General features: G+C 36.0%; 1 protein-coding gene across 3 annotated transcripts in view; it reads right to left on the bottom strand.

Annotated features, from left to right (window-relative positions):
- VPS13B (vacuolar protein sorting 13 homolog B) overlaps window positions 1-24,359 on the bottom strand; it is a 690,921-nt gene that overhangs the window by 281,394 nt on the left and 385,168 nt on the right. For all 3 annotated transcript variants that reach the window (XM_037048265.1, XM_037048266.1, XM_037048267.1), the window contains exon 31: window positions 10,147-10,350. In XM_037048265.1, the coding sequence (XP_036904160.1) occupies window positions 10,147-10,350 (204 nt within the window). The remainder of the gene's footprint in view (window positions 1-10,146; window positions 10,351-24,359) is intronic.

Below are 24,359 nucleotides of genomic sequence, written 5' to 3'. Positions count from 1 at the left end.
CAAGGACTGCATCACTCTCAGTGAACTAAGGGAACAGATTTTTTAACCGCCATATGGAGACCACAGGCTAATTCTTACATCCCTGATAGGGAAGGATTTTGAAGTAAGCTGCGCATCTACACATCAGGGGCCCTTACAGGGCTAGAAAAATATCTGCTGTCAGAAAACGAAAAAATGAGGAAGTCAGCCTCTCTGGCAAGTGAACTTGTTGAAAAAACAAAGCTATGCCTGGAAAATTAAAGAAAAAAGAATAATCCTTCATTTGTTTCATAGCTTAATTTATATTACTGTGTCAGTCCAAAAATACCCATCTGAGTTATTTATATAAAAGTGGCAACAGACCTTTGATAACCCTGAGGCAGCTATCAGAAATGGACGCAAAACCTCTCTGGAGAACATTCTCTCAAAACGACAAAAAGGGTTGTCAGGGACAAAGACCAGGGAAGATAAACACCTAATCACAGATGGTGTTATACACCCCACCAAAAAATTATTCTTTATTAGCAAAAGGAGAACTCAACCCCATTATCGGATTCATTATTGAGAACTTCTGATAATAAAATTACTACACATAGACAATAAAATAAATTTGTTTAAAACTCCGACATATAGGATATAATAAACACATGAATGAAAAAAAAAGTACTATTAAAAAAAAGATTCGGAAAACAACCAAATAGAACTTCCAGGAGTAAAAAACATAGTTACTAAAATTAAATATATAATAGATGGAAAAACAGTAATTTAGATTTAAGAAAATTTAGTAAACTAAAATTTATATGAGAAAACTCCAGGAATTTAATAAATTTTAAAACAGGAAGTTTAAAATAAAAGTTAAAGAGGCAAGTCTGACATATCTAATTGCCATTCCAAAAAGAGAGAAAAGAAGAAAAAGGAGATGATATTAAAGAGATAATGGCTGAGAATTCTTCAGAACTGATGAAATACAGGAATACACAGATTCAAGGAACACAATGATTCTTTGACCAGGTAAATATGATAAAATCCACAATTAGACACATCTTCCTGAAATAGCTCATCATCTATAATAAATGGATTAAAATGAGCTAGAAAAAACTGATTACAGCATGAAAAGGCATAGGGTTAGAAGAGCTGCAAAAGAACTATTCCTCTGATATACTCTAATACAACAATGATTTAATGTGTCATAGAAACAAGGATGGCGGGAAGTTATAAAACCCTCTTTGAGGATGAAAAAAACATTGACTATCATAAGGTGCTAATCAAATGACAGGAAAGTAATCGTATGTGTTAACAAAAGCTACTTTGTTGAGCTCTGGGAGGAGCAGATTGCAAGTAAGGAACAGTATGTTTCTCTGAAATTGTTACTAAGCAAGAAGGCATAATTACATGCCACACACACTCATGAAAATACAGGTATAGGAAGGCTGTGGTCATTTTTCTAGGGCTCAGCATAATTAAACTAAGGTTCTTCTGTCCACCTTCCATACATTTTTGGTATGACTTTGTAGGTAATATTGAAGCAGTTTAAGAACCATACTTCAAAACTCACATAACAAAAAAGACTAGGAAACATGGTACTAAGGGTTCCCAAATATTCCACCAAAAGACAACAAAATATGCCATAGTCTTTGTGTGCACAGAACAGCTCTTACGGGATATGAAGACTGTTGCAGTCCCATTCTTAAGAAAAAGTCCAAGCAAAAAATTTCTCTCCTCAAAACAAACAAAATAACAAACTGAAACTATGTTTAATATATTTGTGATGGAGATCACAGGTGCTACATTTACTATATCCTCTAAAGAAAGGCTTAAGCACATGTCTATATTGAAATATCTACTTAATTCAATTTTACTGAGATGCTCTGGTTATAGTTTCTAGTTGTTTATATCTATAGTCTGGAACTCCTGCACCTAATTCTACTTGATAGCTCTTTTTTGTCCAAGGAAAAACTGTAAAACAAAAGAGAAACCAAGGGATTGCTAAAAGTTACTCAGAGAAAAGGACATTAGAAATCATGCATTCCGGATATACAAAGTCTGTCCAGAAAAAATCCAGCCACTTTTAATATAACGAGAACAGTTTGCATGATACTGATGTAACCTGGCAGCCAAGAAGAGTCAACTGGTATGTGTATGTGTGAACAGTGATGACGTCACTGTACTGGCTTTGGGGGTGTAGAGGCTGCTGTTAAGTGAGCATGTGTACTCTGTGGCTGTCACATTCAAAATATGACTGACTGAGTACAGCAATGAATCTGCTTCAGCTTTTGCATTAAGCTTGACCATTCCTCCACTAAAACCATCCAGATGATTCAGAAGGCCACAGCTATGAGCAACTGGTGACTGGCAGCTTCATCACAAGGAAGAGGTTTTTGGTGAAACATCTAATCGTGTAGGTGACTCAGCCCCCCTACAGCTCAGATTTGGTGCCTGTGATTCTGGCTTCTTCTAAAACTAAAATCACCTTGGAAAGGGGAAGAGGTTTCAGACCATTGATGAGATTCAGGAAAATACAACGGGGCAGCTGACGGCAACTGGAGAACTGTGTGAGGTTTCAAGGTGCCTACTTTGAAGGGGACTGAGGCATCACTGTCCTACATACGATGTTTTCTTGTATATTGTATCTTGCTCAATAAATGCCTCTAGTTTTCATAGTACGTGGGTGGATACTTCCTGGACAGCCTCCATCACAAACAGGGATTTACCAAGGGCACATGGTCCCATTACTTACTTCATTTTCAAAGCTTTTACCATGCACTGCTGTACTATGCAGCATGCTCACGAAGTTATGCAGAATAATGTGTAAAAGTCATGTGTTGTACATATACTTCTAAGTAAATTTTGGTATCATCTTGTTTGGTTCCTTCTCTAAAAGATAAAATGCTAAAGAAGGGAAAACTGGCCATTTAGGGCTTTGGTCAGTTGGGTTTGAGTCAGTCAGGGCATTAACATGCACACATGTGCACACTGACACATACAATCATCATGTTAGAAGCTGTATGAAGGTTACAATAAGTGAAGATATAGGCAGTTTTAAAATGTTAGGATATCCTATTATGATTATATTGAAATATTTTCTAATTTTCTGAGTACTTACTCTCTGTCAGTAACTATACTATGATACAAAGAAGACGGCAAGACAGATCTCTGTCTTTTTATCTCCATACCACCTTTGCAGGCCACCAACGACACCCTCAGACGATGATATGAGGAAGAAAACATCTGCTTGCTGCTAAGAAGGAAAAACTGACTATTTCTTCCTGTTGCCAGGGTTCTTTTTCCTTTCGCATCCAGTTCCCAGGTACTTTAATCAGGAGAGAAATCATACACTCTCATGTAAAGCTGTGATTGTTTAAGGGATTTATCATGAAATTGTCCAATTCAAGAAACCATCTGTCACTGTGCAAAGTTATCACACTATTATAGACTTAATATGGTGATCATATCATAGAAAATAATATATATAAATGTAGAGTCATATGTTGTATACTTGAAGTTCATTATATGCCAAATATACTTTAGTAAAAATAAAATAGCACCTTGGAAACCAAAAATAAATACAATTTTAAAATTATCTCTTTAAAAATACTATACAATTCAAGTAGGTGTAGGTCACTTTGGGCATTAATCTATGAGGTATGGGAATTAGACCAACTTGTTTGATTCTGCTCAGGCATTAGTTTGACATCCTCACAAATTAAAAAGACATAAGTGATGGTTTTCAGGTTGAAGAATAAGAACAAAGAAGATGCTTTTAGTCTATATTCCTGTTAATATTTTCAGGTACAATTCTGGAAAGAGCTAATGTTTTATAAATCTCAAATCAAAATATGCAAGGGCTCCTGTGAACATGTGGGTAGTAACTTTACTTCAAAAGTAAAAATAAGAGATCAAAAGACAGATGGAACAGTCACAATCTCTCAGAATTAAGGCCAATAATATATGCTTCAGGGATTTTAGTATCAACACAAAATCAATGTTACTAATCCTGTGAGAAACACAGGGCTGACTAATTTTAGGAATATGTCAGATTCAAATTAACCTTTCTAGGCAAATACAGTAACAATGATCTAAAAATATCCTATGTCGGGTGGGGGGCGGCCTACAGAGTAGTATATATAATTTGATACATGTGTATCAAAATATTTAAACAAATGAATATGCTGCAACCATTTCCCTGACAATGAAGTTTGAAGGGAAAATTACCAAGGAAATCAAACATAGGTAGTGGTAGGGGCAAATAAAATTATCGTGATAAAAACTAAATGATTTATTTTTCAAGTAGAGTTTTAAGTTTATTCAAATTGTCTTTACACATTATAAACAAGAAAATTGTATTAACCTGGAGAAGTAAGGCTCAATGGTACTTTCGTATAATTACACAATAAACTTCCCACCCCCCATGCCATACGCCCAAAGCACCGATGAAAGAGCCACAGCAATTTGAATGTGTAACATGCACATGGCAGACATCAGTACCAGTTGCTTTAGTGCTCAGCACTTCATTTCCACAGACTACAAAATAAGCCCAGATGTAGTAAAACATGGTTGCTAAGAGAAAATGAAAAAAGTGATACACAATGAACTTCAGCCTAAGTGTAACGGGTCAGGGCATTGAGTAGAAGTAAAGTAAGTGGATGCAAACCAGGGTTCTACCCTTAACTCTCTTTTAACTACCATTGTACGAGCCAAGAAATGTCCTCACTTAGCTTCTCGTAGTGGTTTTATTCTGTAATAACTTGCTAATAAGACTGGTTCAGAGCTCAGAGAAAAAGTTGTATGAGATTTGGAAGATGTAAAGGAAACAGTAGCCAACATACTCTTAAAGTCATGCTGTTTTAAATGTAGTGAAATTCCAATGCAGAGGTGCCAACAGATCCCAGCTTGTCCTCACTCTTCCCGACTCTGTGGCCAGCGCTTCCTCCTGACCACTGGCCCTGCTGACCAACAGCACCTGCAGGCTCACCCCCAGACACAGTGGCAGCAGCCTCCTGAGGTCCCTCCCGCTGCTGGTCATGCCAGGTTCCCAGGTTGCCCTGGGAACAACACATCTTTTACCCAGGGCCCAGGATCAAGAGGGCTGGGTAGTGACCTTTCTCTGATCTGCCATCTCCCTCTTTTAGACCCTTCCTTGCCAGCTTCTTTGGATTGAATAAGGTCTTGTTTCTAAAAGAAATTTTTATGCTAAAATACTTACAGTGCTTTTGCTGACCTGACTGAACCCTGATGTATTCCCTCAGCTGAAAAATTAAGATTTTGGAAGCAGAAGACTTACCCATTTTAGAATCTGATGATTTTTTATGCTTAACTTCCCTGCTCCTCTCTCCCTGGCATAAATGTATAAAACACATTACAATTAAAGACAAAATTGGAGTAATGTACTCAGGAAGAATGAATAAAAACTGGGATACTTGTCTGGGGTGGAAACAAATTATTCTTCACTGGGTAACAATTTTACCTCTTGAATTTTAGCTCTAACACTATTGAACAAAAATAATTACATTAAGGTTCTGTTTATATTTCTGACAAGATTAATCAGAACTAAGTTGTATCAGATCTAAATTTTTTGTGTCATTTGAAGACACATTCATCAGAATTTCTTCATCAGAAATATTCATTCAGTTATGTGATTTGTCAGCTCTACTTAATCATCTAATCATTCAATGTTTGATTAATTCACTCAAATCTTAATATTAAGTAAGTACTTATGTGCCAAGCACGATATTATGTCTGAGTATTCAGAAGTAAATAAAGCATGTCACATTTTCATACTCCTGGCTCTCAGACTTACTGCTATCTTAGCTCAAAACAGCAGGTCCTGCTCCTGCTACTTATACTCTGTGGAAACAAATTCAGAAGCTGTGTACTCTGTGAAACTTCCTGACAAAGCACCTATAAACTATTCATTTCTTTCTTTCAATTCTCTATTTCGCACCTAAGTAGATTTTAGATGAATTTGTTTTGTTTATGTGCTTGCCACATGTATTAGCCTGAGATGTCCTATGTACACGGAATGCATCTATCCAGACTGATGTGGCTCTTCCGTGACCCTCAGCATCCTATACTTATGTCTGTTGTAGCACTTGCTGCCCTGCACTCTAAGAGCTAATTAACTAGTCTGTCTTCTTGACTGGATGCTGAGCTCTGAAAAAGAAAGGCACATACTAGAAATTATTTTATCTTGCTTCTCTAGTGTAAAAGACTGCATTGCACATGTTGAACGTTCAAATGTCTGCTAATTTTTGACAAGGGTGCCAAGAACATTCAATGGGGAAAGAACAGTTTGTACCCCCCAAAAAGTACTGGGACAATTGGATATCCACACACAAAAGAGTGAAGCTGGAGTTTCACCTCATACTATAGATACAAACAAACAAACTCCAAAATCAACCTCAAAATAGATCAACAACCTAACCACAAGAGCTAAACCAAGAAAACCCTTAGAATAAAAACACAGGCATAAAGGGGTATGTTGGGAACCGCTCTGCCTGGTTTCAGGAGTTGTAACTGTCCCCCATGGATAAGGCTGAGTGATCGACTTCCAGACTGTAAGCCACTAAGGAGACAAAGTGTACCTTTGGCAGCAGAGCTGCTTCTGCCTCATCCCCTGCCCCCAACGCTTGGTTGGTTAGTCAGAGATGGGTAAGACCCCTCAGAAGGGGGGGCAACCTAAGCCAGACAAGATCACTTGGGAGACCCTCAAGGAAGGACTCGGGGGGCTGCAGCAAAGAGGGAGTGATGGACCCTCTTCCCCCGGCTATTCTGACATAGTCTGAGTCCCCATTTCCATCTGGGAGAAGTGCTTCCTGGCTCTAATCCAACTTAAGCCTAAAAACCTATGACTGGGAAGGTGGTGCATCCCTTTGCCAGCTAGAGCAGGTTCTGGGGTGATCAGGCATAAGAAAGAATTCACAAAGTCCTGTGAAGCCTGCTTTTCTAAGAGCACTTTCATTCATATACGGGTCCGAGCAGAAAATGAGCATGTCTACCAAAGTTTTCGCAACCCTCTTACCTGACAGACACTGACTCAGACTAAGCCCTCAGATTTCTTTGAAATGTTATCTATTGTTTGATCCCTGTCACCTGACATTGACTGATAAGCTTTTCCTGTATTCCTGTGTATTATAACCTAATTAAAGCCGTTGAAGAAAAGGTTCTTGGTCCTTCTCCTCTGAGAGACTGACCACCTCTCCTCCTCAAGCAGATCATGTCTTGGTAGTTTCTTTTTCATCCCTGGTGGACGGGGGACTTGCGGGCAAAGTTGCCCCCACAGGGGAAGAGTTTTCAGGAACATGTATAAAGGAGACACGAACAAAACCAAAGATCAAGGGTGGGAAGTGGAGATGACCAGGGTCGGGGGAAAATGGAGACAACTGTACTTGAACAACAATAAAAAATGTGGAAAAAAACACAGGCATAAACCTTCATGATCTTGAAATTGGAATGGATTCTCAGATATACCACCAAAAGCACGGACAATGATAGAAAAAGACAGATGAATTAATCATCCAAGTAAAAATGGGCAAAAGACTTGAAAAAAACATCTTTCCAAAGAAGTACACAATGGCCAACAAGTATGTGAAGAGCTGCTCAACATTATTAATTGTTATAGAAACGTAAATCAAAACCATACCCAGTAGCATGGCTACAGATGAAAGGAAAAAGTAAGTGCTGGTGAGAATGTGGAGAAACTGGAACCCTTGAACAGTGCTGGTGGGAATGCAAAACAATTCAGCCATTTTTTGGAAAACAGTTTGGTAGTTCTTCAGAAAGTTAAACACAAAATTGCCATATGACTAATTCTACTTGTACATATATCCCCAATACCTGAAAACAGGCACTTGTCACAAATGTCCAAAGCAACATTACTTACAAGGGTGAAAAGGTGAAAAGAGCCCAAATGTCTAACAGACGAACGGATAAACAAACTAAGGTGCTTACATCCAGCAACAAAAACAGTGAAGTACTGATATAGGTTATAATGTGAATAAACCTCCAAAACATTGTGTTAAGTGAATGAGCCAGACACAATAGGTCACATATTATATTAGTCCTTTTATGTGAAATGTCCAGAACAGATAAATTCATGAAGATAGAAAGCAGATGGGTGGCTGACAGGGGCTATGAGGAGGGAAAGAGATGCAGAGAAACTGGTTGATGGGTAAAGGGTTTTAGTTTGGGGTGAAGAAAGTAATTGTAACTACAAAGAGTTGGTTGGTGGTTATAGGTAGAGGTGGTTGTTACAAAACATCATGAATGTATAAAATGTCACTGATCTGTTCACTTCAAATGGCTAATTTTATGCATATGAATTTCAACTCAATCAATTATTAAAACATACATACACACATGCAAACTTTTTATCAAATAAATTGATTGAGGAATGACTAGCTGAGATATGACTGCATTAAGCCTCGATGGTCATAAAATTTCCAGGCAACATCAGGTCCATCTTTGTTGATAACAGGATTCGTGGTTTTTAAGAAATAATGACACATAAGTTTCTTAAGCTGGTACTGTCTAAACCTGGTACCTGAGTAAAGTGGAGGAGTGAGGGAACTTGATCCTGGCTGGTATCGTGCAGTGTTCGGAGATCAGGATGGTGCACTGATGTGTGGTGCACACCAAGATCCTCCCTCTAGGACCAAAACACTTATCACCTGCAGCTTCTGGGACTGCTGCCTGTTGATGGCTCCCTGACAGCATTCTTCTCCTGAGGTGTACGTTTCTCATTTGTGGGAGATTTTTTACACAAATTTATACCCCTCCGTACGGGCACATTGTCACTTGTCTATGAAGGGCTATTAATTACTCATTTTATATAATGAAAGCACTTAGTGTTAGGATGGTGATGAACCATCCTAAGGACCTACACAAAGTACACAGACAATGAGAATTAAACCTGCTGAATGATCTAAGAGCACACACAAGGGGAACCTAACCTTTTGTGGGGGCTCAGGGAAGACTTCCTGGAAAACAGGATGTCTGTGTGCTCTGAGACTTGAGGAGGCAAATGAAAAGGGCTGTTTAAGAGAGTTCCAGGCAGAGAAGATCACACACAGAAGCCTAAAGCAAGAAGCCATCACATTTTTGGTAAGCTAAAAGAAGATCATTATGAATTGAGCACACTGATGTTAGAAAAGAATGTGGGCACCTGAAAAAGAAGAACTTCATAAAAAGCAGTACAGATGACCACATAGTATTTGATTTTAGGCAAATTACTGATTGTGTCCAGGGCTTAGTTATTTCACGTATAATTTAAGAAAAAAGTGCCTACCTCTATCATTGTTGTGAAATTATATAAAGTGATAAACATTATATAGTCTATTATTAATGTTATCACTATTATTAATGCCAAGACATGGATAAATATTGTTTTGGTGTTAAAGGGGCAAAAACCCAATGAAATCAGCATTGCACAAGGGGTACAACAAAGTCTGCACGCAGTGTTTTAAAGAAATCCAATCAACAAACCACTATGGAATGCTATCTGCAACAGATGTTGTTGAATCCTACAAATTTAACAAAATGGTGAAAAATAACTTTGTTAAATCATAAAAATTATTTACAATATACAATGTATATTTTTTGCAATATAACAGTGTTTAATGACCAGTCCTTCCTTCTAGCAAACAATCCTACCCCTTATGATGAGAACCATGAATAGCCCAGGTAAGACGGCCTGGCTCTCTACAAATCTTACAGCTCACATTCAGGAGTAATTCTTTTAAAAAATGCTTCCGTGAACATAGCTGCTTTTAGTTAAAGTGGACTTAAAAGAACAACCAGAGCCTTTGTTGTTTTCTCCTCTTATTATAAGTGGAAAGGAGAGACTGAAAAAAAAAATCTGACCTTGAATAAAATGGATTTCAAGGGAATACGTGAATATATTCTTAGCCTAAAGTAGAACTGTTAATAAATTTGCAAGCTTAAAAAAAAAGGCTGACACAATCTCGAATTTGTAATAATTATGGTGTAATAGCAGGATTACTTGGTTTCCAAGTAAAATCATGAGATTCAATTAAAAATACATTTTGTTTATCATGAAATGCAGAAGTAATACCAAAACATTTACTTTGGGTATGCTAAAGGTTCTATCAGCAACAGCTCTCCTGGCAATGAAATGCTAGAAAGCACAGAAGTTTCTCAGTCATTTCCTACCTGCTGGCCATGTTCCACTCCAGAGCTGGATTCTGAGAATTCCTTTCACTCTCCGGGAGTGCCCCTCCGGTGCCACTTTCCTTCTCTGGTTTTAGTTGATCCCACTGCGCAGTACCAATATTGATAGACTGCAGGTCTATTTGGTATTGTCTGTCTTCGATTTCTGATCCAGGGTCTCGAAGAATTCCTAAGTTCAAAGCTCTCCTGCAAAGGAAGTGAGAAAAGGCAAACAGATAATGTCAATCTTCTATGTTCATTCTGCTCACTAACATATTATCATCATTTCCCGCCTTTGGATTGCTGACAAGTGCACTGGGTTAATCAAACCTATGAGGCAGGTATTAGAAAGTTACCACATATTCCGACATAAAAATGTATCCCAAACTTAACTTACCACTTAGAATAACCTTATAATGAGTTATGTGATTCCCAGCTCTGACTCACTTTCTACAAAAGCTTCCCTGATCACCCTTTCCCCAAACTCCCTCCCACATCTGTGCTCCTAAGGTCTCTCCCTGTACATCAGCACAATAACGTCACAATGATTTGTCAGTCCTTCCCAATACATCATTAGCAGTGAGTGCTCTTTCAATTCACTGTTGTGAACTGACGCAAATCTTCAAAGTCTCAGACGCACACTCCAATCTGTCCACGGCAATAAGAACACACAGGAGCCTCTGGCTTCAGGCCTTGACAAACTCGGATGTGCAGCCAGTATCTCGGGCACTTGGTGGCCTCGCCTCCTTCCCTAGATTATTTTCCCCATACAAAAGTTGCGTTTACTTATTTTAATCTAGCCAGTGCTTTCTGCATTTCAAATAAATTCCTTAAACATATTTTAAGGAGAACTAAAATACTTTAAGAACCCTTGAAAAAAGAAAAGTATTTTTGGAAATACAATTAGTGCTGTACTAGTAGCTAAACAGAGCAACCTAGGCCAGCATGAACATCAGGCCTCTGTTGCCCTTGGCACATGGAGAAACTGCATAATCACAAGATTATAACCACAAAAACACTGAGCTTCTCCAGCATTTTTCATTTAGGCCTGAAATTCCCCATATTTTGTCTTGGCTACATTCCTCCCATCATCTGTCTGTGGAAAACATGACTTTCCACAGGTTCTTCTTCCTAATAAAAAAAGGGTTTGCATATTGAGCAATAATAGCCAGATATTTCTAACCATGCTAACTGAAAATTTTCAAACTGTGTAAGAATCAAGATTGGAGTTTAGCTCTGTTTGCTTTTGAAATTAAATTATTTATTTGTCCTTTTAATCTGATTGAAAGTTTAAAGAAATAGTACTTGGGCATATAAATCCATCTTAAAAGTTAATTGCAAAACAATTTAAATCTGAATTGTAGAAAATGGGGAAGCAAAAGGTTCAGGTGAACTTTGCCCTCAGTCTTTCTGATGATCATAAGCTCGGAGAAACTACTATCTCTGTGCTTTAGTTATTTCGATATTAAGACTAATATAGAGATAAATAAGATATGACTAAAAATTAAACTATTTGTAAAGAGGTCCATTATGAATTTTCTGACTATTCCTGAAGGAGGACATTATCTTATATACCTAATTCTTAATGAATACAGCATCTAAACATCAACTAATCATAGATACAAAGGTACCAGGGCAAAATGTCTACTTTTCTAATTATGTTTAAAAAACTATAATAGAACCTATAAAAATACATGTACTTTAATGTTTCTAGGGTCAACTAGAAAAAAGCATGGAATATTAGAAACCTTGAATGAAACTCCTATCTGAAACAATGAAAATGCTTGAAAGTATCTTTTTTAAACACATCTCAGAGCTGGCAACAAGGAATAGAAGCTGGAAAATCCCTCCAAAAAAACTGAAACCAGGAACATTAATAAATAAGCACCCAATGCCAGCTTTTGGCTGATAACTGTACAAGAAGAGATAAAGCTGAAGGCCCACCCAAGTAATAAATCTATTTAATAGGAGATCTTGTATGCTGAGTAGGGGTCGCAAAGCACTCTATCAGCAGTGAAAAAGTTAATTAAAAATAGCCCTCCTAAGAAACCGTTCAGTGACAGAACAGTTCTGTACCTTAATTGTGATGGTTTCATGAACACATATGTGATAAACTGCACAGAACTATGCACACATATACACTCACAAACACAAATGAGTGCACGTAAAACTGGTGAAATGTGAGTATGGCTGTGGATCATAATGATGTCAATTTCCCGGTTTTGATATTATACTATAGTTACGCAAGAAGTTATGTGAGACCTGAAATAATAAAACTCCTAGAAAAAAACATAAGGGTATGACATTGTTTGGTAATGATTTTTTGGATTTGACACTACAAGCAAAGGTGAAAAAACAGCAAAAATAAACAAATGGAACTATATCAAACTAAAAAGCTTCTACAAAGCAAAGGAAACCAGCAACAAAATGAAAAGGCAACCTCTGGAATGGGAGTAAATACCTGCAAACCATGTATTCAAAATACATAAGAAACTCACAGAATTCAATATAAAAAAGCAAATTACCCAATTTAAAAATGGGCAAAAGATTTGAACACATTTTCTAAAGATATACAAATGTTCAACAGGTACATGAAAAGGCGCTCAATATCTCCAATCATCAGGAAAATGCAAATTAAAACCACAATGAGATATCACCTTATATCCATTAGTAAGCGTATGAGCAAAAAGACAAGAGATAACAAATGCTGATAGGATATGAAGAAAAGAAAACCTTGGTGCATGGTTGTTGGGAAGGCCAACTGGTATAGCCACTGCCAAAAAACAGTATGGAGGTTTCTCAAGAAACTTAAAAACACAGAACTACCATCAGAAGCACCTGTCCCACTGCTGGTGCAGATCCAAAGGCAATGAAATCATGACCTCACAGAGACGCCTGCGCCCCCCATGTCCACGGCAGCAGTGTTCACAACATCCACGGCACGGAAACAACCGTGACATGGAAACAGTGCAAGTGTTCTTAATAGACAAATGGATCAAGAAATGTGACACATTCTGTATGTTACATAAAATATATATGAAATATTATTCAGCCTTAAAAAATTAGGAAATCTTTTTATTTGCAGTAACATGGATGAACCTGAAGGGCACTGCACTATGTGATATAAGCCAAAGAAAGACAAATATGGCATGGTATCACTTATATGTAGATTTTTTTTAAGCCAAACCCATAGAAACAAAGAATAAAAAAAAATGGTCGCCAGAGGCTAAGAGAGGAAGTAGAGAAAGGGCATAAACTTTCAGTTACAAGATAAATAAGGTCTGAGGAGGTAATGTATAACATGGTGAGCACAGTTGACAGCACTGTATTATATGATTAAAATTTGCTAAAAAGTAGAACTTAAATGTTCCCACTGGGAAAAAAAAGCACACCAAAATCCAAGTTAATATGTGAGGTACTAGATGTGTTCGTTAACTCAATGGTAGCCATTCCTTTAACAATGTATATGCATATCAAGTCAACACACCGTAATCCAAAGTACCAAAGAAATACTGTATAGGAAAGAGAGTTAAGATTAATGGAAAAGAGAGGGAGAAAGTCTAAAATATACCTCATTGGAATTTCAGGGAGATAATACAGTGAATGGGGAGGAGGTACCAGTTGAAGAGGTGACGTTATTCTACAAATGTTGAAAAATGCTAAGCCTTAGATCCAAATAGCCAAAGAATCTCAAAAAGTAATGATAAGGAAGGAATTGGTAAATTATGGGTAAACATAAACAAATGTTATTTTTAAAATATTAAATGATACCAAAATTGTGAGGAGAATACAGGCTGAAAGTAAGACTAGATGATCACAGTATATAAGCTAAAGGGATCAGGTAATTTGGGGTAAAGTGTTTGTACAGTGGAACCTCAGATCTCCAACTTAATTTGTTCTAAAAACCTGCTTGAGAAGCAATTTGTTCAAAAACCAAATCTCCTGTGTTGCCTGAGAGATACATTACTGATCATACAGGTATCAGCATGAAAGGTTCACTGGGTAGAAGTGTCAAAAGACCCGAAGTTTTGTCAGAAAACAGACATTTTTTTCCATGAACAACTTGGTCAAGAACCAAAATGTCTGAGAACCGAGGTTTCACTGTATTTGGAAGACAAAGGTATTAACTTTAGATTTTGTTAAGTGCACATGTTAAAATAGCTAGAGTATCCACTAAAATAATACACATGGAACATGTAACTTTCAAATGGATAGAGCAAAAGTTAAAATGTAAAGTAAGAAAAAACCAAAAATGTGGACAAATAGCTCATAAAAATAAATCCAAATGTAACTATAATCACAGTAACACAAGTGATTTAAAGTGTCCAGTTAAAAAATAAAACTGGATATACCAAACCAGTCTTATTGTTTTTTTATGAAATATACCTAAAACATAAGTGTACAAGGAGACTAAGAATCATAACAAAGAAAAATATATACTAAGAAAATACAAGCCAAAAGAAAGCTGGAATAGTTACTTTGACATGGACATTTACGGAAAAAAATTATTAAAATACAGTCACTAATGAAATATAAAAGATCTAATGAGTCTGAAAGTTGAGACAATTCTAAATTTATTGGTAATAAAATAAAATCAAACATAAAAGAGGCCACTTTGCTGTTATCTGAAACTGATGCAGAAGGTACTGAATGTAAACTGTGGTTGAAAAAATTTTACAAATCATATATGGTAAAAGAAAAAATTGACACCAACCATGGTGAAAAATTTTAGGCCACCTCATTTAGAAATATATTAACTACGCACATTAAAAACACCCTAAGAACTCATAACAATTTAAAAAGTACTTTTGATGAATGGATATATACAGGATACAGCATTCAACAACTTGTGGATATACATTTTTCTCAAGCACATAGATAAACCAATAAATCACCTGATGGGCAATAAAGTTAGTTAGCCTCAGCACATTTCAGTGAATTAATATTATATGGACTGTATCCTCTGATCATAATGCAATTAGATAGATATTCTATTTAAAACAGAACCTACAAAACTGCCCATGTTTGGAAATTTAAAAACACATTTTCTCAGTCACTCACTGGTCATATAAGAACTAAGAAACACTTCAAAACAAAAACTACGTATCAAAGGTTGCAGTACGTAAAGTGGCACTTGGACCTTTATTGTCTAAAATGTCTGTTTTAGCAAAAAAAGAACGATTCAAAATTAATGAGGTAAACATAAAAAGGCAAAATAAACTACAAATTACAAGGAAAAAATAAGAGAACATATTAATAATTTTTTTTAAAAGGCAGAGAAGATCAACAAAGCCAAAAATAGACAAACCTCCAGCATTCAAGGAAAATAAAGAGATAAAGATAGAAGGCCAAATAAACTATATTTGCAATAAAAAAGAAATATAACTACGATGTGGTGATCAAACAGATAGTAAGAAGATATCAGAAAGATTTATAGTAACAAAGATTTTACAATATTGTGTGTGGGGGGGGAATCCCTCCTCATCACTGTCCTAGAAGACAATTCTTACCCTTTTCCCCATGGGATTAATGTAAATGCTGTCCTTTCACGTCTTACACCAAATTTAAAGTTACTTCTCCTTTTTAAAAAATTACTATTTTAAAACTATATCCTGACAGTATAAAACTGCTGGTAATGTAGTAACTGGTGAAAAGCAACCAAATCCTTCCTTAGTTCCCACATTAGTCAAGGTCAAAACTATATCCTCCTTATATCTCTTTGAACAAGGGAAACAAACAAAGGTTTTTAAATAAATGGAACTACATTAGACTAAAAAGTTTTTTTCACAGCAAAAGAAAGCATCAGTAAAATGAAACGGCAACTTATTAAATGGGAGAAGATATTCCCCAATGATACATCTGATAAGGGGTTAATATCCAAAATTTATAAAGAGCTCATCCAACTCAACACCAAAATGAACACAAACAAACCACTTAAACAATGGGCAGATAATCTGAATAAATATTTCTCCAAAGAGGACATACAGATGGCTAGTAGACATATGAAAAGATGCTCAACGTCACTAATCAGAGAAACACATTAAAACCACAGTGAGGTATCACCTCACGCCTGTCAGAAAGACTATCAATAAATCAATAAATGAGTGCCAGCAAGGATGTACAGTATTAGTGGAAATGCAGATTGGTACAAAATTAAAAATGGAACTGCTCATCACCCAGCAATTCTGCTTCTGGGTATATAGCCAAAGAAACCCCAAACACTAATTCAAAACTGACAGAGCATCTTTTCACAGGTCTAGTGGCCATCTGTAGGTCCTCTGTGGAGAAGTGTCTACTCAGGTCCTTTGCCCATTTTTTAATTGGATTGTTTGTTTTTTTGGTGGTGACTTTTATAAGTTCTTTATAAATTTTGGATATTAACTCTTTATCAGATGTATTTGTAAAAGTGTTCCCCTGTTCAGTGGGTTGTCTTTTTTATTTTGTTGACGGTTTCCTTTGCTGTGCAAAAACTTTTAGTTTGGTGGAATATATGCATCCCTAGGTTCACTGCATTGTTATTTACAATACCTAAGACACAAAAGCAATCCAAATGTCCATCAATAAACAAGGGGATAAAAAGGCCGTGGTACATCTATGCAATGGAATATTACTTCGCCATAAAAAACAAGTATTACTTGGCTAAAAAAAGAATTTCTGACAAAGCAGATGAACCTAGAGTACTGTTATGCTAAGTGAAACTGTCAGATGAGGGTCATATGGTTTCACTTACAATCTAAAGAAACAAACCAGCAAAAACAGACTCAGATACAGAGAACGAACTGATGGTTGTCAGAGGAGAGGGGTTTGGGGGCTGGGTGGAAAAGGTGAAGGGATTAAGAAAGTACAAATTAGCAGTCACAAAATACTCATGGGAATGTAAAGTACAGCATAGGAAATAGTCAGCAATATACAATGTAATAACTATGGTACGTATAGTGCCAAGTGGGTGCTTGAAATATTGGGGGCAATCACTTTATAAGTTATGTGATTGTCTAATCACTATGCTGTACACATGAAACTTATACTAAATAATACTGAATGTCAACTGTAACTGAAAAATAAAAATTCAAAAAAATTATATCCTACCTAAATAGCTCTTCCTCCAATGAACTAACTGCATTCATTCATTCAAAGATATTTAGTGGGCACTGCATCCTGGACAATGTGACCAGCCCTGGGGATATTGGGTCAGTTACAGCTTAGAGCCCATTACAAAACAGCTAATGCTATAAAATGTGTTAGGTATAGAATGCAAATAAAAGCATATTAGAGACACATCTGACCTAGATCTGGGGAGCCCAGGAAAGAGAAAGCAATAGTTAAAGGAGTTCCATCTCATTTCATACAATGAAAAAAGTATTCAGGCTGAGGAAACAACTGGTTTAAAGGCCAAAGGTGTGAAAAAGCAGCACATCGAAAAACTTGCCTGAGGCTCTCAATGGTTTGTCTGGAGACAGGAGTGGAAGGAAGCAAAGCCATCAGGCTAGTGAGGCTTCAAGCCAGATTGGTCTTCTTCACAGTGTCAGAGGTCTACACCAGATCCAGCCTTGCAGGAGAAAGAAATGGTTTGGCCCTGACTTGCCTAGTGAATTAGCATTTTCTCCTCTGCCAAAAAGGGTACAGAAATTAGGTAGTAGCACAGTGGTCAAGAGCAAAGGAAAATCTGAGTTTTCTTCTTAACTATGAAAATTAACTGCAGTAACATATAAAGAGCCTAGGAAAGAACTTGCCACATCTTAAAAAATTCAGTAAGTGTTCAAAAAGTCCTCCTACTTTGATTCTCTTCTCGATTTTGTATAAAATGAAATGACTCAGAAGTGAGAGGAAGAGAGATTCTACCTTGACAGGGCACATATTAGGATCCTGCAGTTAAATGCTCTATCCCTGAGCTACATCCCTAACCATTAGGATTCTGGCGGAGAGGGGAAGCCTGAGCAAGCAGAACACCAGTGACCTACAACTTAATTAATCAAACTCAATTAATTCTACCCACATCTTCTAATTTGATCAATTTTTATCAATCTAAAAAGACCTTAATATCATGCTTGTTACTACATAATAAGTGCATTACTTTCTAAGAAACCACTTATTACTAATGGTTTCTAAGAAAACTTTGGTCAATTAAAAATACACTTGCAACTTTAACAAAACACATTTTCCTCAACAATATTTTAGCATCCTGAGCAGGCAGTTCCCCAATTATTATATATAAATTACTATTACAAATAATAAAGGTAGGCCATCTGACTTACTAGTTTAGGTTGATATAAATATTAACTATAAAGAATTAGCTAATAAAACAAAATTTACAAGTTTGGTTTGATTTCTCTCTGATAAAAATAAATAGATAACTTTTTTCAGACTTGAAAATAAAATCTAAATATTCTTTGTTATTACACAATTCTTAGGACTTATTTTCAGTTCGTTAAAGTCAGAAAATGTACAGTGGTGCATTGATTTATTTCATTATCCAAAATGCACCTAAATTTTCCCCAACTTGAAATACTAACTGATCTTTATTCTTTAAAGATATGTCCATTTTGTTTTATGCATACTTAAAACCAATGCCAGTTGTTATAAGATAGAGTATTCTAAGCACTTTTATTTTTTAATACTAAATTAAGAAAACATATTCAGAATGTTTTCAAATACCATACATTAACTTTTATTAAGCACTATTAGAGCAAGATGTCTTTTGAAAAATATATTTCACATATCATGGTACACTAGAGTTTTTTAAAAATATATAAATACATAAATGGTTACAGGCATAGATTTGAAAATAATTTATTTTTATTTTTTCAAAAGCTGGAAATCATTTTACAACTTCTAAAATGCTATTTTCTGAAAGCAAGAACATTATAACTTAAAAATAGCTTGTTAAAAGTAAAAAACAATCTGACTACAATGCCAAAAATGAAAGTATACTTTATTGAAGAGAGTTTTGATTTTGCAATATGTTTTCCAAGCATAAGAAACAACTGCAAAATTAATAGAGCAAAGAATTCTAATAGAATGAAACTTAACTAGCAAACTAACCTTAAGAAAAGAACTGTATGATTTCAGTGAGGACCAAAATGCTTAGTATTAACAATGTCCTCCTTAAAAAAAAAAAAAGAAAAATACCTTAGAAAAGTTTTATTTTGTTTCATTTCCTAATTAAATTTTTCCTAGAAATGTTTGATATCAAGTAGGAATCAAATTTTGTCTCAAATTCACATACTTCTAAAAGCTCTAAGAACTTTGCTCTCCCTCCTTATTTTAGTCTTTAAAGCCTTTTAGCAATTCAAATCAGGAAAGGGGGTGAGTCAAGATGCCCATAACTTCCTTACCCTTAACACAAAAAGCTGCTTTATTGGCTAAAATGTAGGAGTTATAATTGTAATTGCTTTGCCCTTCCGAAACTCATCTTCCATACCATACGAACCATTCAGCAGGTGGTGTAGGAGGATAAAATAGAGTCTGCAATAATAGTTGGTCAATAACATAATCATAAGGAACCAAAGAAGACTTTAAGTATATAACAGGAAACATAGCTTTAATGTTTTCCTTTTTAAATTGATTTAGTCTGGGTCAGGCCTTTTGTATGTTTACATAAGGAACAGCTCATGTTGAACCATTTATGGCACAGTGCTGAATAGGCAGATCTCAGGAGCTCACTGTAAAGAAGTAAAATTCATTACTTACAACTCAATTGAGATCTACAAAAATGTTAAACAAGCCAGAAAATAAGAATGTAAAAAGAAGTAAGATTTGTATGTCTTGATTAAATTAAGTGTCTACACTTTTATCACCAATTGACCCAAAGTAACAGTAACTCTGAGAATAAAATAGGGTAGGGGATATACATAGCTGATCATCAGGTTGTGGCCAAATGCCGATTTCCAGGGCCAACGATGCACAGCAGGGGTTGCATCTTCTGAGAGCAGAAGGCTTGTTAAAACTGTTAAGTTCCATTTGCAGGGATTCTGATTCAAGAATATGCCATCTCCCTTCCTTTCTGTTTTTCTTTTTTTAATCTAAACTAGCATCTTTATTGATTATAAAAACCACATGTGACAGAGCATTAGTCACATCTCTTTCATTTGAACATCTTATCTTTGCTATCTGAACTGAGGGAAGCAGGAAAAAAGGACCAATAAATCTAGGGCTATTTCATTTATAAAACAGAGAAATTAATACTTGTCCTGCCTCGTTCACCAAGTTGTTTAGAGGAAGCATCTCTTCTCGTCAAGGCCAAGATCTCTGTTAATTCACTTCACCATTAAAGGCTGGTTCAATTTCTGTGTTTTTACCTCCATGTACTTAGCCACAGGGCTTGGCACATGATAGGATTTTAATTCAACAAAGTTGAATAAGTGAAAAATATCTTTTATTCCTTTCATTTCCCTTGGGAACATGACTCGATCACTTTTCCCTTTTCTCTTGTGCCTCTTTACCTTTCAGGCTAAAAACAGGTTCTAATCGTCCGCCTTACAAAAGAGGGACACTCGCTCCCTGAGCCCCAGCATCCCACTCAGATACCACTCTTTCTCCCACAGTCCCTTTTACCCAGAATCGTGTTTTTCTCAGTATTCCTATTTCCTCACAATTTAATTTCTCCTGGAGCCAAGAAAAATCAGGTGTCATCCTTATCTGTCCTCTAAAATTTTCCTGCAAAAAAACCCCCCATTAACTTTCTAATTACCAGATCCAATGGACAGTTTCCAGTCATTAATTCACCTGACATTCTTGGTCGTGTGACAACTCAACATGGCAGTAGCACATGCTGGTGCAGAGCAGATGTAGCCTGCTGGGACGCACGAGTCTGACCCTGCCACCTTCCACTGGGTGCTGTTGGGAAAATTAAAGATTCAGTGCTTCACTGTACTTGTTTAAAAAGTGAAGTCATTGAGTGGGGTCATGTAAAGCAGTATTGATGCAGAGTAAATAATTACCGCATGTTAGAAGCTATTATTATCACAATCTTGCTCATTCTTGAAATTCTTGAAAGCCAATAAATTGGCTTCCATGAGCTTGTGTGGCTCTACATCCCCTCAACTGCCCTTTGGTCCCCTTTACTACATTCTTTTCTTCCATTTGCCTCTTCCTATGTGTAACATTCAGGACTCCATCTTTAGTTACTTTATGCTTTATATGCACTCCATAGCATAACTGATTCACAAAGGGCAGAATATGCACTTCCCAATTATATCTCTAGTGAAGGAGATAAATTTCCTAGGATTCCCTGGCCCAGTCCATTCTAAAGTATGATGAATGGCACACATCTGCCAGAACACTGGCTACCCTCAGGGCCCCATGGTCAAGGAAAGTGCAGTATAATAACACTATACTAAGAGTATAGTTTTAATGTTGCAATTATGTTCACATTCTGGTCTACCACTTACAAGCTTTGTATACTTGGAGAAGTCAACTAACTCAATGAATATCAGTTTCCTCCACAGGGAATAATGTTCCTTAGCAATATAGGTTTTCCTTTGGAGTAAATTAGGTAACTTTAATGAATATGTTTAGTGTGTATAAATGATACTTGCTCATTGTTATTACTATGGTGGGTAAGAAAGAAGCTGACTGGCCTGCTTTCAGACCAAATCCAGTGCTTTGTTTACTATGTAGCATAAAAACCTAAAGTACACTAAGGATACAGAGACTTCAGTTTAATGAAACAGGCCCTATGATAATTTTTTGAGTTAAAGAAAATAATTTCTCACCCTGGCTGGTGTGGCTCAGTGGATTGAATGCTGGCCTGAGAACCAAAGGGTCATAAGTTCGATTTCCAGTCAGGGCACATGCCTGCGTTTCGGGCCAGGTCCCCAGTAGGGGGTGTGCAAGAGGCAACCATAAATTAATGTTTCCCTACCTCTCCTTCTCCTTCCCTTTCGCTCTGTCTAAAAATAAATAAATAAAATCTTTTTAAAAAATTCTCATTATTTCTAGTCTAAGTGATAAATTAATAAAACACTTATCATGTATTTAATAGTCTCAAAGGGGTCTTATAAAAGGAGCAAAACCAAAGTTATCCAATTATTAAATTACTCAAAATGTATACTTTCTAAAAACTAAGGTTAACTTCAATCAATAGAAACTTTATGATAAACAAGCAATTTTACCTTAACAAATGATTATATGGGGCACCTTTAAAGCTAATCTTTTTCTAGTTATAAAATATTATGTGGTTATGTGGACAAATCTACATGATACGAATGAAAATAATGACATGATGGCAGTATTTACCAATTCTTCTCTTTTTATGGCTGAAGTATAGGCAATTTTATTAGAGTATAAAATATTTATGCCGCTCTGCTTGAATTTTCTCATAATACTCTTACTAGTTAAGCAAATAAGAAATTAGATTTTCACAGCCTATCTTCAGGAAACATGAGCTTTGAATTTTTTTCTTCAACAAGCAGTCACAAACTTGAGCTGATTAAGTCCTCATTTGCTCACTAACATTATAAATAGGGTATATTTGCAAGTGATTTAAAAGATACAGGGTATACAATGTATGGTCAAGGTGGAAAGTATGTCAAACTATACCAAACAACTCTCAGTTCAAGGTTCAAAAGAAATGCACAAACTGACATGCACTGCATTGGAAAGTTTCTCGATGTGGTCACAGAACATGTGTAATATCAGAGAAATTACTGAGACATGTATGAGAATACAGAGAAATGAAAATGCTGTTTCAATTTTGTAAAGTCAAAAACTAGTTATGATGCTGATCTTCAGAAAACAATGACTAGTTTCAGAAATTTTTTGAGAATTTAGAATTTAGAATAGAAAGTGGTATATATTAGGAGTTACATAAATTAAGAATAAATTAAGCCAAACCAAATCAATTTCCTTGTTGGGCTGTATTACCATGATAAAAGTGAGAGAAAAAAAGCATCAGTGTTATGGAACTTAACATTATAAAGATGTGTAAATGACTAAAATACATTTTTAACAGAGACAATAGGCTTGATGAAAACACAGTAAAATGGATTTATGGCTGGTTTAAAACCAAATCCAAGTAACATTTATCTCGAGTCAGGTTTCTAGCAAAATGCCAGAGGATTTGGCTCAATTAAATAGTTTTTATCATTAATTTTATTTATTTATTTTTAAAGATTTTATTTATTTATCTTTTAGAGGGGAAGGGAAAGAGAGAAGAAGAGAAGTATCAATGTATGGTTGCCTCTCGTAAGTCCCCTGCTGGGAACTGGCCTGCAACCCAGGCATGTGCCCTGACTGGGAATTGAACTGCGATCCTGTGGTTCGCAGGCCCGTGCTCAATCCACTGAGCTACGCCAGCCAGGGCTATCATTAATTTTAATAAATTCACATAAATCAGTCTTATCAAAGTTTCAGATGACAACATTGAGAAGAATTGCTAATACAATGTATGAGAGAATCAGGATTCTGTAGTATTCTAAAATATTGGAACAAAGAATCAAAAAACAACAATAAGCAATTTAACCAGAAGAAATGCCAAACTCCATAAGTAGGTACAAATAGCTACCTCTGCAAGTACAGGATGTGAAGGAGATAGACTGATAAAATTTCACAAGAGAAAAAAGCAGTAACAACAATAAAAGAAAGCCTGGAAAAGTTAGGCTGGTAGATAAGAAAGAAAGGAAACATCAAAAGCGTTAGCAAATGTCACTCTAGCTTTTTAGTTTTTAAACAGCATAAGACACACATGGTAGATTTTCACGGGATTAGACAATCTCTTATTACACTAATACAATAGTGCAAATTTGAAATATTAGTCTTTTATTAATATTCAAACATTACATTTTAGAATGAGTATTTTATTTGCATAGCTTCAATTTAATAATATATAATAATTTATAAACAAACTGGGATTTTCTTCAGAATGTTACAATAAGTGTGCTTACATAAAATCCTCAAGGATATCTTTTATTTTTTTTATTTAATTATTGTTCAATTACAGTTTTCTGTCTTTTACTCCCATCCCAGCCCACCCTCTCCCAGTGCTCTCCACCTCCCTTCCATTTCCCTCCCTGTTAGTTGTTGTCCATGTGTCCTTTATACTTGTTCCTGTGATTCCTTTCCCTTTTCTTCTGAAATTCCCTCCCCTCTGGTCCCTGTCAGCTTGTTCTCTTAGTGTCTTTGGTTATATTTTGCTTGGTTGTTTAAGTTCCTGTTAAAAGTGAGATCATATGATATTTGTCTTTCAACGCCTGGCTTATTTCACTCAGCATAATGCTTTC

Source organism: Sturnira hondurensis, unplaced genomic scaffold, assembly GCF_014824575.4.
Source record: "Sturnira hondurensis isolate 20B ecotype Veracruz unplaced genomic scaffold, ASM1482457v3 Scaffold0006413, whole genome shotgun sequence".
In the NCBI taxonomy this organism is placed as follows: domain Eukaryota; kingdom Metazoa; phylum Chordata; class Mammalia; order Chiroptera; family Phyllostomidae; genus Sturnira; species Sturnira hondurensis.
This window is presented reverse-complemented; position numbering and strand designations above follow the sequence as displayed.